Source organism: Arachis ipaensis, chromosome B6 (assembly GCF_059453495.1).
Source record: "Arachis ipaensis isolate K30076 ecotype BB chromosome B6, ASM5945349v1, whole genome shotgun sequence".
NCBI lineage: Eukaryota > Viridiplantae > Streptophyta > Magnoliopsida > Fabales > Fabaceae > Arachis > Arachis ipaensis.
The window spans coordinates 135,566,339-135,585,412 of NC_142441.1; the positions used below are offsets into that span (position 1 = coordinate 135,566,339).

At 34.5% G+C, this 19,074-nt stretch overlaps 2 protein-coding genes across 2 annotated transcripts; one reads left to right on the top strand and one right to left on the bottom strand.

The window, feature by feature from the left end:
• Positions 1-5,746: 5,746 nt before the first annotated feature.
• Positions 5,747-7,285, top strand: LOC107605023 (cytochrome P450 94B3-like). The gene has a single exon (XM_016306757.3). It carries the CDS (start codon positions 5,777-5,779, stop codon positions 7,217-7,219), a length of 1,443 nt encoding a protein of 480 aa, XP_016162243.1. The 5' UTR covers positions 5,747-5,776; the 3' UTR covers positions 7,220-7,285.
• A 329-nt stretch (positions 7,286-7,614) lies between these two features.
• On the bottom strand, positions 7,615-13,157 carry LOC107605022 (P-loop containing nucleoside triphosphate hydrolases superfamily protein). The gene is made up of 13 exons (XM_016306756.3): positions 12,698-13,157; positions 12,468-12,606; positions 11,999-12,382; positions 11,396-11,634; positions 10,946-11,073; positions 10,725-10,843; positions 10,550-10,642; positions 10,170-10,271; positions 9,729-9,831; positions 8,589-8,672; positions 8,406-8,501; positions 8,110-8,237; positions 7,615-8,019 (listed from the first exon to the last, which is right to left on the bottom strand). Exons 1-13 carry the CDS (start codon positions 13,030-13,032, stop codon positions 7,918-7,920), a joined length of 2,052 nt encoding a protein of 683 aa, XP_016162242.1. The 5' UTR covers positions 13,033-13,157; the 3' UTR covers positions 7,615-7,917.
• Between the last annotated feature and the right edge of the window lie 5,917 nt (positions 13,158-19,074).

The following is a 19,074-nucleotide window of genomic DNA, read 5'->3' on the forward strand; positions in this document are numbered from 1 at the left end:
ATTTGACAAAACGACGTCGTTTTGGATTTTTAGGGAAAAAAAAAGAAACACTCGAATACCCAATACCCCATCCCCATTCCCCTTAACCTTAATCCCCTAAATGGTAACCCTCACCTCACCTCACTGCGACACCGCCGGCCGTGTCGTCTTCTTTGTCTCGCCGGACACAGTGCGTCTCTGACGACGTCACCTGCATTGCAGCTCCTTCATCTTCTTCGTCGCTTCTCCTTGCTCCGCTTCGTCGTCGCCGTCGTCGCGTTCTCTCCGTTGTCTGCGTCCTCTGCTCTCTCGGACAGGTTAGTGGTCTCTGTCGTCTGCGTCCTCTGCTCTCTCGAACAGGTTAGTGGTCTCTGTCGTCTGCGTCCTCTGCTCTCTCGAACAGGTTGGTGCTCTTCTTCTAATGCAGTTGAAATAGTTTAAATTTGAGCATGACTCTTGAGATTTGAAAAAAGATGGGAGTATGAGTATGCTTCATTGATAATTTAACCAACCATTCTAGTATACATGCCCTTCTTCTGTTTGATTGTAGTTTCGCTTCCCCATTAGTAGCACTGCCTTCATAGTCTTTTAATAAAGATCCAAATGTTTCTGGCTTTTTGCTCTTATCCACAGTCCCAAATTGCCTGTGGTCTCTCTTAATTTCTTGAATTTGTTGAATTTGTTTTTTGAATTTCTTGAATTTGTTGAATTTTTTAGTATGAATCTGTTTAGGTTAACTTTTTGAATTTCTGAATCTGTTGAGTATGAATCTGTTTGTTGAATTTTTTGGATTTCTTGAATTTGTTGAATTTTTTAGTATGAATCTGTTTAGGTTAATTTCTTGAATTTCTTCAATTTGTTGAGTATGAATTTGTTTGTTAAATTTTTTGAATTTGTTGAATTTTTTATGTCTTTTTTTCTGATTATTAGTGTCTATAGTTGTTTTTGTTGATGTTGCTGTGAATTTAGAAGTTGATGCTTTACAAAATAATCTTGCAAATATGTCTCTTCAATCACCTTTAGATGATTTAGGTATGCTTTCTTTAATTTATTTATAAATTATGTTCAACTATGATTTTGGCATGCTTTATAAGATGTTTTATATTATTTTTTATCTTGATTTGTGAAACATTATCTATAATGCTAGATCAATTGGATTTGGAAGATGATCGGGACGATGATGGAGCTAATAATTCTATGAAAAATGCAAATCAAAATGAAACCAATCAGGATATAACTCCACATTTGTCAGATAAAAAACGATTTTTCGACTTTGAAATCACTCTTTGGATATAGTTCATGGATTGTTATTCTTATTGTGTCTAATTAAGATACTATTGTAGTAGTATTAACTAATTTTATGTCTATCTTTGTATTAATTATCTTTAGAATTTGAGACTTGGTTATTTTTAAAATGTTGGCAAAGATATGTATTTTGAATTTTTTAAGTTTATGACTATTTTATATTTTTTATTTACGTGAAATCGATTTTACTGATTCAACCAGTAATTTATTGATTGAACCAATAAACCAATAACTTAATCGGTTTAATTATCGATTCGGTTCTTACAACTATACTTGATAGTTAGTGAGATACTAATGTCAATTGCTGTTTAGGGAAAAGTAGTAGCAACTGATAGGTGAGAAATTTATCTCGGCCTATAGATTTTCCAGGCTACTAATCTCAAACAAATAAAAAATATGATATTTATATTGCTCTTTCATTTTTATTTTATTTTTTTCATGTTCAATGAGTTGCTATATATAAAAAAAAATTTTAAATTCTCGACAATTGTTTAAGCGAAATGGTAAATTAACCACTCAATCAACTTAAATTGGTTACTATTAACTACAAAATTAGAAAAATTATCATTTTAGTTGAACTCATTAATATTAATTACTATCTAAAGCATTAATAACATAAATAAAAGACAAAAGTACTCTATAAAAAAGTGAATTAGTTGACATATTAATTTATACTTTATATGTACATAATATATATTTTATTCTAATGTAGTAACATGATAATAAGGTGAAATCATACTTAAAATATCATATCTAAAATAAATGAAAATATGTAAGTAAAAAATAAATGAGAATCAAATTCTAAGTAATAATTCTTTTTTTTTCGATTTATTTTCAAATTTTATACTTTTGCAATATTGTGAAATTTTTTGGTTGAACATGGTAATCTTGACAGATCAATGACTAATTCGTTGTGAATCTGAGCTCCATATAAGAGTCAGTTGTTGACCAATAAATTATTGTATGCACAAGGCGAGATTCAAATCTCTGACACTTAGTTAAGTAAACAAATAAGTTGATCACTCTAACCATCCAAATTGATTAATGCCATGAAATTATAATGATAACCATGGTTCTGAAAATGGCTCGAACCGATCGATCGGACTGGTTGAACCGTGAACCGACAAAAAAAACAATTCGGACAAATGGCATAACCGCCTATTTCAAAAACTGAAATTAGACTGTCGGACCGGTTAGAAACCGATCGATTGGACCGAACTGAATTAGACCAATTTTCACATTTCTGCCCATCGATTTGAATTTTAAATTGAAGAAAAAAGAAAATTGAAAAAAAAAAACCCTCACCATCACCCTCTCTGTCTCTCATTTATCTTCCCTCTCTCAAAAGAAAAATCCTAGCCTCCATCGCTACTCTCTTCTTCAAGTTGTCACCGTCGTCATCCTACCGCTGCCGTCGAATCTGATCCATCCGTCTCTCCACTGCTTTAGCATTGTCTCCGCTCATCTCTGTCGTTGCGTCGCATCGCATATGCTCGAAGCCGCCGTCCCACTGCAACTCATCTCGTGTCGTTTCTCTGTTGGGCAACCTCTGTTTCACCGCGTCGGTTCTGTTCCACCGCGCTCTAACCCTCCTCTGCTCCAGTTCCACCACGCTCCACCCTCCTTTGCTCCAGTTTTGCTGCGCTCCACCCTCCTCTATTCTAGTTTCGCCGCGTTCCACCTTTCGCGGCTCCAGTTATGCGACGGTCCAGCCACCCCTTCTCCAATTTCGCGACGGTCCAGCCACCTCTTCTTCAGGAATCCTATGTCTATACCTTCATCATATAATTGTTTCAATTTAGAAATGAATTCGTATGCTTCACCCTTTTACTTCTGTTATGTTGTTGTTTTGTTGTCTTTAATATTTTTGTTTTTATTGTGATTTTTTGTTCTTAAACTTGTTAAGTTAATAATTTGCTAAATTATTCGGCTGTTGTGTTAATTTGTTAAATTATTAGGTGGTTGTGATTTAATTTGTTGAATTTTTCTATTTAGATTTTGTTATTATTTATTTGATAAATGATTGTTATATACATATTATTGTTCTTGAGATTATTGGTTGTTGTGTTTTTTTTAATTGTTAATTTGTTAATTTTTTAAATTGTTATTGTCATTTTTGAGATATTGAGATTGAGATTGTTTTCGTTTTTTATTATTAGATTGTTAGATTTTTTATTAGAATCTTGCTCTTGTTAATTTATTAAATTATTGTTATTGTGAATCTTGCTATTGAAATTGTTCTTGCTGATCATTTTTATATATAAATCTAATAGTATTAATTTGGATGATATTTTAAAATTTATGTTGATCATTTTTATATATAAATCTAATAGTATTAATTTGGATGATATTTTAAAATTTATGTTAGACTATAACTATATTTTGGTGTGTTTATAACTATATTTTGATGTGTTTATAATAAAAGACTAGAGAAAATAATAACTAGTATAACAAACTCTAGCTAAAATAACAAATTTAAAACAGAAACAACAAACTTTCCTTAAATAACAATAAGTATATAAACAAGGAAGATATCTAAGAATTGGTATGGATGTTGTAAGCTCTCACTCTTCCCGTGAAATTACTCTTCCTCTGATATTCTTTTCTCTTGAATTATTCTGATAAATTCTCCGTAGCTCACCTTCTCACTAATTTACTCTTCTTTTTTTAATTGTTTTGAATTTACTTGTTTCATTGATTGTTGAATTATTTATACTACTATACCTCATACTTCTTCTTATTCAATATAATTGTTGAGTTTGTATATATTATTAGATGATATCAGTTTATTTGTATTTATTTATTATTTTATTATAAAATAATTTTTTCAATTAAATCATAATTGGATCATTGAATTAATAAATTAATAAATTAGTAGTTAAAACGATTTAATAATCCATTCGATTGTTAAAACTATGATGATAACAATGACACGTACAAAAGAAATTTTATATCCACTACAAAGAAATATTATATTTTTATTAAACGAGTATTCACGTTGAATTAGATTCACACTTCTTATTAATTTTTTTAAAGGGTAAAGTATACTTTTTGTTTTTGAAGTTTTGCAAAAGTTTTTAAAATATTCTTAAGTTTTATTTTGTTTCAATTTTGTTTTAAAAGTTTTCAATTTGCATCAAATATATTCCCGACGACTAAATTTTTAAAAAATTTAAGACCAATCTAACAATAATGTATGAAAACGATGTTTGATTTGTTTGTATTGAGGGTTGTTCTTATGAAATTGTTGTTGAATTGGTCTTAAATTTTTTGAAAAATTAGCCCTCAAGAATATATTTGACACAAATCAAAAACTTCTAGACAAAATTAAAACAAAATAAAATTTAGAGATATTTTTAAAATTTTTCTCAAACTTAAAAAACAAAAAATATATTTACCCTTTTTCAAATTTCGTTTAGTTTTTACGCTCATACAGTTTTCTTCTAATCTCACAACACCACAATTTTACTACTCGTAGTCGTCCGTGAATACTCGTCGATAGCCAATTGACACGGCTGCTACTAGCCAACGGCCACTCGCCACCAACAGTCTAACCAAAAATTTAAATAAAATAAAATATTTTTGTACTAAAATCCAACCATTCTTATGTTAACACGTTTTGTTTTTAATATTTACGATATTTTTTAAATATTCATAATATTTAATTACATTCAATTTGGTCTTCAACGTTTTTAATTTATATTAAAATTATTCTTAAATATTAATTCTATATAAAATGTTAAAAATAAAATTAAAAATATTTAAGAATGATTTTGATACAAATAAATAGAGTACTGCTAGAGAGTCAATGGCCTAAGCGTATAATGGGCTAAATTTTTTGTCTATTAATAAAATGAACATCACCCATACTAAAAAAGATCATGTCATGAAACCACTCATCCTAAAAGTATAATCTAATAGAACAATATAACACTAATGATCATATCTCTAATACTTTTTAAACCTTTATTGTACACATTGTAAGCTTATGCTATTGGCTCCCTATACTTTCTCAAATAAAAAACATTAGAGATAAAATTAAAAAAATTAAAAATATTAAAAACAAAATTAAATGAAATTAAATATTAAGGATAATTTTTAAAAAGATCACAAATATTAAAAACAAAAAATATAATTACCCAAAGAAAATAAAAATTTTTGTAAAAGAAATACATAAATTTTTGGATTAAAATTTTATATTTATAAAAAAAAACTCAAAAAAAATATTTAAAAGATCGCCCCAAATCAAATCCTACTCTAAATATTCCATCACCATCAAATGTTCAGACATTAACACGCAACCCGACAAATTGAATTCCTATAATAGTATAGCGATCATGCTTATATTATATATAAATTTAAGGATCATGGCAGAGTCAACCCAGAATAGCCAACCAATTTTCTCAGTGCTCTCCATTTATTATTAACTAGAACGGTAGTGCCCGAAGCCCCAAGGGGGCAAAAGGCAAATACTAATAATAATAGTAATAACATGGGAGTTCTCATTCCCTTCTTCCTCTTGTTCTTCTTCTTCCTCCTCCTCCTCACCCACTTCTTCTTTCAGTTCTGGCGAACAAAGAAGCTCTCACACCTCATTTCCTTCTATAGGAACCGTAACCGCTTACTCGAATGGTTCACGGAGCTTGTTGCTGAGTCACCAACCAACACCATCGTGGTTCACCGCTTAGGCTCACGTAGGACCATTGTAACAGCCAACCCTTCCAACGTTGAGTACATACTCAAGACCAACTTCTTCAACTTCCCCAAAGGCAAGCCTTTCACTCACGTACTGGGTGATTTTCTCGGAAATGGGATTTTCAACGTTGACGGTGACCGTTGGTTTAGTCAACGTAAGGTCGCAAGCCATGAGTTCTCAGCAAGGTCGCTAAGGAAGTTCTTAATGTACACTCTGGCGGAAGAGGTGTACGGGAGGCTCGTCCCTGCGCTAGAGGGAGTTTCGTACGGTGGAAGCGTTCTTGACTTGCAAGAGATTCTCGCGAGATTCTCGTTCAACGTGATCTGTAAGTTCGCCATGGGGAGTGGTAATGCGTGTTCTTTGGACCCTTGTGTCCCCGTTTCGTCGCTCTGGAGAGCGTTTGATGTGGCGGCGGCGATATCGGCGAGGCGAGGGGCGGCACCGTTGTTTGTGATATGGAAGGTGAAGAGATTGCTTGGAGTTGGATCTGAGCGGAGGCTTAAAGAATCGATTCTTGAGGTTCACACGCACGTGATGAAACTGATACATGAGAAGAAGAAGAAGACGATGAAAAATAATGAGGATTTCTTATCAAGGCTTATATGTGCTGGTTATGAAGATGATGTTGTTAGGGACATGGTGATAAGTTTTGTGATGGCTGGGAAGGACACAACTTCAGCGGCATTGACATGGTTCTTTTGGATATTGTCACATTATCCCGACGTGGAGGAAAAGATTTTGAAAGAGGCAGAGGCAAATGAACCATTAAATTATGAGTCACTTAAGAGGTTGAATTACTTGAAAGCGTGCCTATGCGAGTCAATGAGGCTTTTCCCACCAGTGGCATGGGACTCTAAGCATGCCTCATGTGATGATATGTTGCCAGATGGCACTGTGGTCAAAGCAGGAGATAGGGTCACTTATTTTCCATATGGAATGGGGAGACTGGAAGCATTATGGGGGTTGGATAGGTTTGAATTCAGGCCGGAGAGATGGTTTACTGGTGGAAAGTGGAGTGAGGTTTCTCCGTACAAGTTTCCAATTTTTCAGGCTGGTCCAAGGGTGTGTTTGGGCAAGGAAATGGCTTTTGTTCAAATGAAGTATCTTGTGGTTTCAATTCTCAAGAGGTTTAAGATCAGACTCGTTAGCACAAATAAGCCTACGTTTGTGCCACTTCTCACTGCACACATGGCCGGCGGCTTAAAGATATTCATTTCAAATAGGGAGAAAAGAAAATGAGTTAGAAGAGCACAATTTTTTATGTTCTTTTTTTTCTTTCTTAAGGTAGTGATTAGCTCAATTCTTTTAAGGTGGCAGATTAGCCCAATTTTTTAATATTAAAGTGTACTAGATTAAATATTTTAAGGGGACAATTTGGAGGCTCACCATTCTTCTTTTCCTTTTATGTTGGCGTTTCGAGACCACCGAGAATGAAAGGGAAATGGTTGGTGTACCATATTACATCGTATTGATTCTATTGAATAGATGGATATTTGCAACATGCATGTACATATTTATTTCTTGTATTACGAAAACGATTAGGAGCAAACAATTCTTACAGTTGTGTTTTGCACAAATAATTCAAATAGAGAAATTAGTTCCTGTAAAACGTGCTTTGTACATCTACGACTTAATTTTTAAAGATCTGGACGGAATAATGCTTTATGCCTGGCGCAATTGATTATTTATTTCATAACCCATGGTTGATCTACGTACGAAAGTGATTTAAATATAACTAACGTTTGGGACCTGCGTAGTTCATTTTTAATTCTTTTTCCCCATCAATGTGTTCCTTAAAGTATTTACCTATTATTAATTATTAACTATACAATACCCGGAGTATGCAGGGATTGCAATTGAAATTAATTTTGCTATCCATTGTCGAATTGATTTTTTCAAAGCCGTCTCCATAGAATGATAAGATGAACCTCTACAGTCTACCGTGATAGGCTTCCAAACTGGTTGTTCCATTCATCGTAGGTGCCAAGTTCGTTAGTGGAAACAGAAGGCCTCACTTCTTTTAGGGCATTCTCGAAGTCCTAGATGAAATTCAAATTAATCAAGATGAGATTTAAATTTTGGAAGAAGAAAAAAAAGTTTTCTTGGTTATTTGTGCTAATTGTGCATACCTGAAGGGTTACTGGCCTCATATCCTCCTTCTTCAACTTTGAAATTTCTATACCCTGTTTTAGGGCCTCTCTTAGGGGACCCATAGATGCATCCTTCACTAAGTTTTTCATGTCAGATCCTGAATAACCTAGTAAACGACATTATTAAGCAGAAACATAACCATTTGGTTAGTCAACACCCAACAGAAATTAAGGACAGAATTTTTTTCCCCCTACAAATTCAAATAGGAATTTTCAATTGACAATAAAAACATTATGCAGAAGATACTGTAGCCAACTTGGAAAAATGTTGATACCTTCGGTTATGTTACATATGATATCTATTTCCTCCCTTGATAGACTGAACAATCCATCTTTCTCTAGTAGGTTACGTATAATCCAAGCTCTAGCTTCTTTATGAACAAGACAAAAGCTTTGTCAGTCAAATGGTGCTAAAGAGTTTGAATAATTTAGAAAATGATAATATAAATAGATAGTACCTGAGGAGGGTAGGGGGATATATAGTCTTTTGGTAAGTCTCCTTCTTGCTGCTTCATCAAGCTCTTGGGGACGATTTGTTGCCCCTATATAATTAATATTATAACAGTACCAAAAAATAAATAATATAACATGACAACACAAGCTATATTTAGAAGCTTACTGCCATAAAGTTGAACATGTCCAAATTATTCTTGTCCTTAAAAGCTCAATTTACTTGCATTACAATTACAGCAGTAAATAAACAAACTCGGGATTATGACTGATATCTGAAAAAGGCGTAACAAGATAGTACTAAAATGAAGTGTTAGGTCCAACTTCCTTTTATTTTTTCTTGTGAACATGATCTTCCATTGCATTCCATAAATTCAAAAACCAACCCTCATATAATTCCCTAGATATTTGTGTAATGATAGACGTGATCTTCCATTCTAGGAAGAAACTAGTTTATTCAGGTATATCCTATAGGTACCATCCCTAATAATAGTAGAAGGAGTAAACTACTTTGATCTCCCCTAAAATTTGGCAAAATTGATAGTTGCTCTTTTATTTGTCCAAGTGATACTGCCTTCCTCAAACTTCTCTTTAAAGAAAGTTAGTTTCCATATGTTCACAGAACTGTTTAGTGTTATATTTCACAAAATACAAAGATACCAAGTGTATTATCAACTAATTCTCAGGGGGAAGATAAATATTTGTTATAGAAAAGTAGAGAGGAGTTGAGTTGAAATTTCCCCCCAAATCTGAAATAAAATGATTGTAATTAGTCCTAATAAAGAAAATCACCTTGCAGATTAAGCAGAGGAACCACTAAACAGGAAGCATGCAAAACTAGCCAGGTGTTACTTATTTTGAATACACAAACAAAATTATTCATAGATTAGGAATTATGACAATGACCACATTAGCCATATGTATGGTGCTTCATAACCCTTTATCTGGGTAATAATGCTTATGAGTTATGATGCTGGTGCACATTTCAACTTGCAAATATTAAATTAGCTTGTTCTTCGGTTCTATCCCCACAGAACTATATTTGAGCCATACCCATGCCATGCATAGATTATACATATTGAGCTAAAATGGGAATACTACCAAAGGAAAATGACAAAAAGGAATCTGAGCCCACTCTTAATAATTACCTATAAGTAGAATCTGTTCGCTGCCACTATCAAAGCCTTCCATTTCTATGAGAAATTGTGTCTTAAGCCTTCTACTTGATTCATGCTCACCATCTGACTTGCGCTGTGACAATACATATACAATAAAATAAATAAACAATGCAGCATATAGTGTGACAAGGCATACACAATAAAAGAATACGGGGAAAAATAATGCAGCATATAGTACAACTAAAAATATTATAAGCAAATTGTAAAAGTTTCAGGCGTTGTGCAGAAATAAAGTACAACTTTCCTAGTTTATTTTATTTTTCACTGCGATCCATAGGATTCCTGTCATGAACATCCATACATATTAGAATGCTACAGTTCAAATTTTTAAAAATACTAAAATGACTTTGGTCATAAACTTCCATATAGCATCAAAATGTTTGGATTTAGTGGAAAAATCTTATAGGTTACCTGAGAGAGGAGTGAATCTATCTCATCAACAAAAATTACTGCTGGCTGACGACAACTGGCAACTCCAAAAAGGGCTCTTACTAGCTTTTCGCCTTCACCAATCTATGATCATCAGTAGATATAACATGTATTCGAAATAGGCTCGTTAGGATATGAAGACTGTTAAAAATACAGTTAATGAGTGAAATAAGAAGAAAGACATTGTAAAACATTCTGGGGTTCAAGTTCAACAATCTAACTATGACTGCAGGAAAGTAGTTAAGATTGTGTTCCAAAATAAGGGAAAAAAAAGCATAAGATATTTAAGTTTTACGAGAAAAATATTAGCTAACCTTCTAAAGCATATAAACAGCTAAAACTCAGAAGAATTTCTAACTTACCCACTTGCTTGTCAATGAACTTGCAGATATGTAAAAGAAGGTTGCCTTTGCCTCCCCTGCTATTGCTTTGCCTATCATCGTTTTACCAGTTCCCTTGTATGCAAAGTAGTACATAAATTAAACAGTAACCAGAGTAATTTTAATCACATCATTAGGAAGAGAACGTTGCATTTACCGGAGGACCAAATAAGAGCAAACCTCTACCAGGTGACCGGCATCCCTTAAATATGTCTGGACGTAGCAGAGGCCATATAACCATTTCAGTTACACATTTCTTGGCATGCTCCAACCCAGCTGCATTATCATCAATGTATAAAGAGTATATTTAGTTTCACAGGGATGCAAATTGCAAGTTTGTGAACAAAGAGAGGAAAGATCAATAGCTAATTATATTACCAATGTCATCCCAACGGACATTAGGATCTCTATCCATAATCTCATTACTAACATGCTCGATGAGGCGAGGTTCCAAATTCCTCAATTTCTCAGGAAGCTCACCATCAGGCCCACACAGCATTTCCAAACTAGAAGCAAATTATGAAACACATTAAAAATTTAATGCATATATCTTGCCTACAACTTTAGATTAAAAAAAAGGGAATGGTGATAAAGGATAAACACTACATGTTTAGAATGTCAATATCGAGGCCTACAAAATAGCGTGCCAAGTTAAGGGTTGATCGCACCAAAATTAAATATTAAGATGCAATCTACGAAGAACTTATCAAGGAACAGTTCTCTTTACACTTTGGAGTGCCTAAAGTTAATGAATTTAGGAGGATGCGATAACTGGTGAACAAAAAGCTAGTAACCTAGTACGATTCATATGATGGTTGTACCACTAACCATCTTTTGGTAGAATCATCTAAAGAATCATCTCCCTTTCCAGCAATTCGTGAAGTCACATTTCCAACATTACTCCCATTGGATTTAATGGGTGGGACAAAATTACCACGGAAGCCACGTCGTGAAATGCCATAGGATCTCCCACTATATAACCTATTGGAAGGATTATTATCGCCTTGTGGGGATACAGGTGCATTGGGTGAACCAACTGCCCCTCTCTTTTGCCTTGCTTCCATTTCCTGTCCAAATTATGTGTCTTATCAGGATTTCTAGACGCAAATGTAATGCATATCACATAAACTCAGATACGTTACAGATTAATGAAAATTGAAAAGAGAATCGTGAATCAAAGAGTAGTTCCTTATGTTTCATCCAGAAATTAATATTACCTGCTTCTGTAGAATCATTTGCAAAAGCAGTGATCATAAATAAATCATTACTAAGAGTTGAAGGAAACGGAATTTAGCACCAAATCAGAGAGAATGCAATGAGAATTCATATGATCAATCATATGAATTAAAACAATTATCGTTCATGCCCCGGATTCAAAACTTGACAGCAGAAGGACAAAGCACCGCAAGCAATAAGGCTTAATAACATTACCAATTTGGCTCTAGCAGTAACAAATCCGTTGCCAGAAACTTCAGGGTTAACATCCTCTTTGCTTGAAGGTGACCTCGAATAACCAACTTTGGGACTATTATTAATTTCCATATGCACACGTTTCTTCCCAAACGAGTTCATTCTTTCTTCCTCTTCAACCTGCAAGAAAGAAGAAATAGTAGAACCCTTTGTATGGCTGTTCTGAAATTGAGGCCTCTCAACAACAACGCATTCCTCAGAACCATTATCCTTCAAATTGAAGAAGTTCTTCGTAGCATTATCATTCCTCAATGCACTCTTCCCATACGCTGACGTCAGCTTCGCTTGCACCATTTCCTTTGACGGCTTCTCGCACGATCCGTCTTGCTTCCCAATTTGTTCACCCTGCAAACAGAAAACACCATTTGTTCACAAAAAGCACAGTCAGATGAAAATAACAGTTCAAGTACTTCGTTATCAGGTCCATCACCAACTGATTCTCGTCAATTTCATTAGATTGCGCGAGAAGAGCTCGAAAGTACTTCGACTTGCGGATCTTGTCAATGTCAATTTCACCTGATGTGGCAAAAACGCGTCCCTGAGACTTCTTTGCTTGTTCAAAAGCTAGACTGAGGAAACAAAAAAAGCATTAAATTAAAAAAAAAATACATACACAGGGAGAGAGAACTACTTTAGAAATTGAAGAGTTGGAGGCAATACCGATCGGAATCAGGAGTGAGGGAACGGCGAGCGGAGGCAAGAGTGGAGAGGGTTTGGCGGCGAATAGGGTGGATGAAGGCTTCGTCGACGTCGGAATGGGAGTGGGAGTCGAGGAAGCCGAGGAGGCGGAGGCCGAGGACATAGGCGGAGGAAAAGTCCTGGGTGGTGAGGGCGTGGTCAGCGCCGAACTGAAGGGACTGGAGGCGCTTCAGATTCTCGTCGACTTCCATTCTCCAGCATTTTTCCTTTGTTGTTTCCTCCATTTTCGCTCTCATTGACGGAGAAGAAGACGGAACAGGAAGAGGCCTTTGCTTCATAGTGTTCTCTCCCGCCATTTTTCTTTTTGTCTGTTTTGCTTTCTTCTTCTCTCAAACTCAAATGTATTAACCGCGCCTCACTCCTATTGTGCAACATATGATTATTTTTGGGGGGGGGGGGGGAAGAAATGATTTTGACCTGAAATTGATAGTTGGGAAATCAAATCGATAATTTAATTAAATTTATTCAAGTCACCAAAAAAAATTAAATTTATTCAATTATTTTATATAAAAATATCTGTAGATTATTTTTATTTTATTTTTTTATGTTTTTAATATATTTGTTTTTGTCCGACTTGACTTTGGATAGCCCGTCTCTCGGGCTGACAATTCATATTCTACCCGCGGGTACCCAACCCGTTCGAATATGGTAGGCTACCCAATTCGCTACGGGTAGGGTAGGGTACGATTCGGGTATAAGGAGACGTCTAGCTGAAAACACCAAAGCCAGAGCGAGCTTCTCTATCTTCGGGTAACAAAGCTCGGCATGTTGTAGTGATTTGCTAATGAAGTACACAGGTTGTTGAATTTTATTCCTTTCTATAACAAGAATAGAGCCAATAGCCCAATCAATAACAGATAGATAAAGATAAAGTGCTTTTCATCATGTTCAGACTTTTGTAAAATAGGAGGTTTCAAAAGAATAACTTTAAGGTTTGTAAAAGTATTTTCACATGCATCATCTCAATTAAATTTTTTTTATTTTTCAATGATTGAAAAAAGTAGAAAGATTTAAAAGTTAAACAAGGTAAAAATCTAGATAAAGTTGCAAGTCTCCCTGTAAACTGTTGAACTTCTTTGACAGTTTGAGGACTCTTCAATTCCAAGACAGCTCAATATTTGTCCGGGTTGGCTTCTATACCTCAGCGTGTAAGTAAGAAACTAATAAATTTACCTCCTTGATCACCAAAGGCACATTTTTCTGGGTTTAGTTGTATGTTGTATTTTCTTATTTCAGCGAAGATTTCAGCAAGATCGGCAACGTGTGATTGACCGATCTTAGTCTTGGTCACCATGTCATCAACATATACCTCCATGTTTCGACCAATTTGCTTGGCAAATACTTTATTCATAAGTCTTTGATAGGTAGCACCTGCATTCTTAAGACCAAAAGGCATGACTTTATAACAAAAGTTACCATATTTGGTTATAAAAGCAGTTTTATCTTGGTCGGAAGAAAGCATTAAAATCTGAGTATAACCAGAATATGCGTCCATAAAACTTAAAGTACCAAACTTAGAAGCATTATCAACCAAAGTGTCAATAGGTGGTAAAGAATATGCATCATTTGGACAAGCTTTGTTCAAATCAGTAAAATCAACATACATGCGACATTTACCATTATGTTTCTTTACCATAATAACATTTTCTAACCAACTTGTAAACTTGATTTCTTGGAGGAAGCCAGCATCAATGAGTTTCTTAGTCAACTCTAAGGATGCTTGACGCTTATCCATGTCAAGGTTCTGCTTTTTCTGTGCTATAGGTCAGTGATAAACCACTATTTTGCGGTTTATTTTGTATTGAATTGAGTGGATTTTATCAATTATACATACACTTATTCATATAATTTGCATGTATTATATTTTCCTTCCTAATTTTGTGCTATGATTGAAAACATGCTTCTTTGGCCTTAAATTTGCTATTTTTAATTCTCTCTTATTACCATTCGATGCCGTGATATGTGTGTTAAGTGTTTTTAGGTTTTATAGGGCATGAATGACTTAGAGGATGAAACAGAAGCATACAAAAGTGGAAGGAACATAAGAAATGAAGTATTTCAGAATCTGGTAGCGACGCGCACGCGTGGCTGACGCCTACGCGTGACAGAGTGTCACGTGCTGCAATTTACAGAAAACGCTGGAGGCAATTTATGGGCTACTTTGGACCCACTTTCAGGCCCGAAAATACTGATTAGAGGCTGCAGAGTGGAGCTGGAAGGGGGAATCAATCATTCATACTTTCATTCACAATTATTAGGTTTATATGTAGTTTTCTAGAGAGAGAGGTTCTCTCCTCTCTCTAGGTTTTAGGGTTTTTAGGTTTAGCTTTTCTCAAATTCAGATTTCTACCTTGCTTTTATTTAGTTTTCTTATACTTTTGTTTGTTCTAGTACTTTGGTTTGTCTACTTCTATCATTGATTCCTTCATGTTGCCAATTTAGTTTATGAACTCTTTTGTTTCCTTTGATCCATATTAATGCAATTTATGTTTTTCATGTTTATTGTTACTCTCTTTAATTGTTAGTCATTAATGTTTGCAATTGGTTGTTTAGATTTAATATTCTCTTATTACTTTTCTATGCTTTTATTTTGTGCCTTCCAAGTGTTTGATAAAATGTTTGGTTGGACTTTAAATTAGATTTTTATGTTATTGACTTGGATTGATTAATTAGAGACTCTTGAGTTATCAAAAGTCTTTTGTTGAATGGTAATTGAGACTTGCTGGTTGCCTTAGGCTTCACTAAATCTAGTCTTTGATTAGGACTTGTGAACTTAAGTTGATTTTGCTCACTTGACTTTCCTTCATTGTTAGAGGTTAACTAAGTGAAAGTAAAAGGCAATTACCATCACAATTGATGATGATAATGAGGATAGGAATTCCAATTCTCAATCCTTGCTAGGACTTTTCTTAGTTGTTATTTTATTTCCTTGTTATTTACATTACTTGTCTCTTATCACAAAAACCCCAAAAATACTTTTCCATAACCAATTATAAGTACACTTCCCTGCAATTCCTTGAGAGACGACCCGAAGTTTAAATACTTCGGTTAATTTTATTGGGTTTGTGTTTGTGACAAACAATTTAAACATTGACTGAGGTTAAATTGTTGGTTTAGAACTATACTTGCAACGTGATATTTTTGTGAAATCTTTACCGACATTTTTCCTCCGTCAGTCGGGCAGAGGAACTTAGTGCCAGTTTCTGAGAAATGACAGAAAGGTCTATGCTAGGCATATCTCCAAGTATTCAAGCAAATGAATATGCATTTTGTTGAAGAAATTCTCGGAGCCTATCTTTCTCACCCCTTGCAAAGCTGCACCTACATAGGTAAACATGTTTGGATCGTTAGTGAAAAAAATCTTTTGTAATTCCTCCATTGGTGTAGGTCGATCTTGGAGTTCATCCCTCAGATCTAACTCGGATAATGCCGAAAGATCGACCGGGTTGTGAACAACATTGATATGGGCACCTATAGTTCTAGCCGACGTTCTTAGACTAGCATTATAACAGTGTCGAGCTTCACGGTGATCATTATGGATGGTAGCAATAAAATTGTCCTGCACATGAAACTTGACACATAGATGAATTATGGATACTATGGTACCAAATTTATTCAAAAAAGGTCACCCAAGTATTAAGTTATAAGGACTAAAACAATTAACAACAAGATATTGAATGTCTAAAGTTTTAGTTAGGGGATGCTCACCCAGTGTAGTTTGTAACTACACAGATCCTAAAACAGGTACACATTCACCTAAAAAACCTACTAAGTCTCCAGTGGATTATTGTAGTATGTGATTGCTTAATTTCATCTTCTGAAATGTAGAATAAAAAAGGACCTTTGCATTGCTTCCAGGATCCAAAAGTACTTTTTGAACAATTAAATCCCCTAATCGGATAGATTTCAACTGGATCATCTATGTTTATGAGAGTTGTGTTGAAATCGGATGGCTTGAATACCATTTTTGGAAAGGTGGAGGGAGGTTGGGGATTACTAACAGCATCTTCTACCGAAAGTCTAGCTCAGTACATACGTTTGCAGGTAGAGCTGGTAAATCCTCCACCAGCAAACCCCCGAGATATGCAGTTAATAACACCTTGGGGTTGATCAGCTTGAGTATGAGCAATTTTGTATTTTTCACAAAAAACTGTCTGGTAGAAGAGTGGTTAGTAGAATTCCTAGTGCGCTTTTGAATGTGGCCACCGATATATTTATCCAAATTCCCCTGCCGAGCTAATCGTTCTAGCAGGTCTTTGGCTACAACATACTCGTCAGTAGTGTGACCATATTTTTTATGAAAGGCATAGTACTTCGACTTATCCACATTCTTCAAATCTTGATCATTTCTAGCCTTCCAAGGATATTTTTATAAGTTTTGCGTTCAGGATCTCCTTGATTATTCTTCCCTTCTAGTATTGAATTGTGTATAAGAATCATAACATGGTGTTAACCGAAAAGGTTATTGCTTTCCTGAGCTTTATCGTCGTCTTTATTATTGTTGCTTTTCTCGGACCTTCGAGCTTATCGAAGCTCTTCAATCTCCATTTGACCTTTAACTTTCTCCCGAAACTCAGCTAAGGTTCATGGTTTAGCAACAGCTATAGTTTCTTGAAACTTTTTTGAGCGAAGTCCACTTTTAATAGCATGTAAATGTACTTCTAAATGGATATTCGGAATGCTCATGGGTCATGGCCACCTTAGTGAATCGAGTAACATAGTCCCGAAGACCTTCATGTTGTCCCTACTTGATCGTGCTTAAATAATTTGAATCATGCAAATAAATAGAAAATGCAGCAAACTGATCTTCAACAGCTTGGCTAGCTCCTGAAGACACGAAATAGATTCTATAGGCAGAGAAGAAAACCAATAAAGTGCAGGACCGTCTAAAAAAGTAGGAAAATAATGACATAAAATATGGTCAGAATCATCGTTTACTAACACCATGGAACGAAATTTTTTCACGTGTTTTTTTGGATCACCCAAGCTATCATAAGAAGTTAAAGTCATTGGTAATGCAAAGTTTCTAGACAATTGAAAATTCATGACATCTTCGGTAAATGGACTATGTTGTCTGATTCTGTTTCTTCATTGAATGGTTAATCCTCTCCTAGTTCTTGAGTTTCAGAAACATGAGTTGGATCGGAGTTTGCTTCCTCATCATCTGGTTGTTTGTGATGAACATCATTATGAGTTATCCATGCATTGGTAAGCTCAACTATCTGATTTGCCATTCTTTGATTTCTTCCGCCATACGTTGATTAGCCTATTGTAACTCCATTACCATCCGAAGAAGCTTGGATGGCGTTAGAGTAAGTTGGTCAACCATAGACACACCTAAAAATCCTGGAGCCCAAAGAAAAATTTTATATCTTTGGTCCCACGGTGGGCACCAATTGTTCTTGTATGACTTGAATTTGGGATTGCTCGTCCCCCGGTGGTTGTCTTCGAACTTTTCGTCAGGATGAGTTATACCTCGGAACTAAGAAAACAAGGAGGTGAGCACGTGCAAAAGGTACTCTGATGCTTAAGTCAGTGTGTGAATAATAAGCTCTGTCTAAAAAGTAATTCTCAAATCCATCTCTTACCCCTTCCTTTCCGCTTATTCTCCTTTTATAATAGGAATAAGCGTCAGTAGTTGTTTTTTCATTACCAGTTTGTATTAGTAACAGATAAAAGTATATCATAATATTTTAATATATTTTTTATATTTAATGGCCGAATTATCATGTATGTAGCTAAGTTATATTATGTAACTGATTTATAACGGACCTATCAATATCAAAAACCATATATCTAAAATAATATATATATATATATATATATATATATGTGGTGAAGAGTTTATCAATTTAATAGTTGAAAATTGTTATATGATTTGATGAATTTGATTAAATTATTATCAAATAATTTTTAATTATTAATTTCACAGTAAAATAAATTGTACGTAAATTTTTACCATTAAATATATTCTAAAATTATACAAATATCTCTCAAATTTTATAGTACTATAAAAGTAAAAATGATATATTAAATTAATTATTTAGATTTTAATTCAAACATAATATTTTATATGATAAAACACGACTTCGAACTAAGTTAGGTTTATTCAAAATATGACTCAAACTCATACAAAAAATTATACCGAGTAGATTAACAAACTCAAACCTGACCCGACAAAAATGTCAAAATATGCTTTGAGGCCAGGCTAGATTTTGAACACTCCTAATATATTAGGGTTAACAAAAATGCTCGATATAAAAAAAAATACAAAAATACGAACCTAGATCTTTACATTGGACCATAAACCCAAATGGAGTGGGATCGTATCACTTGGG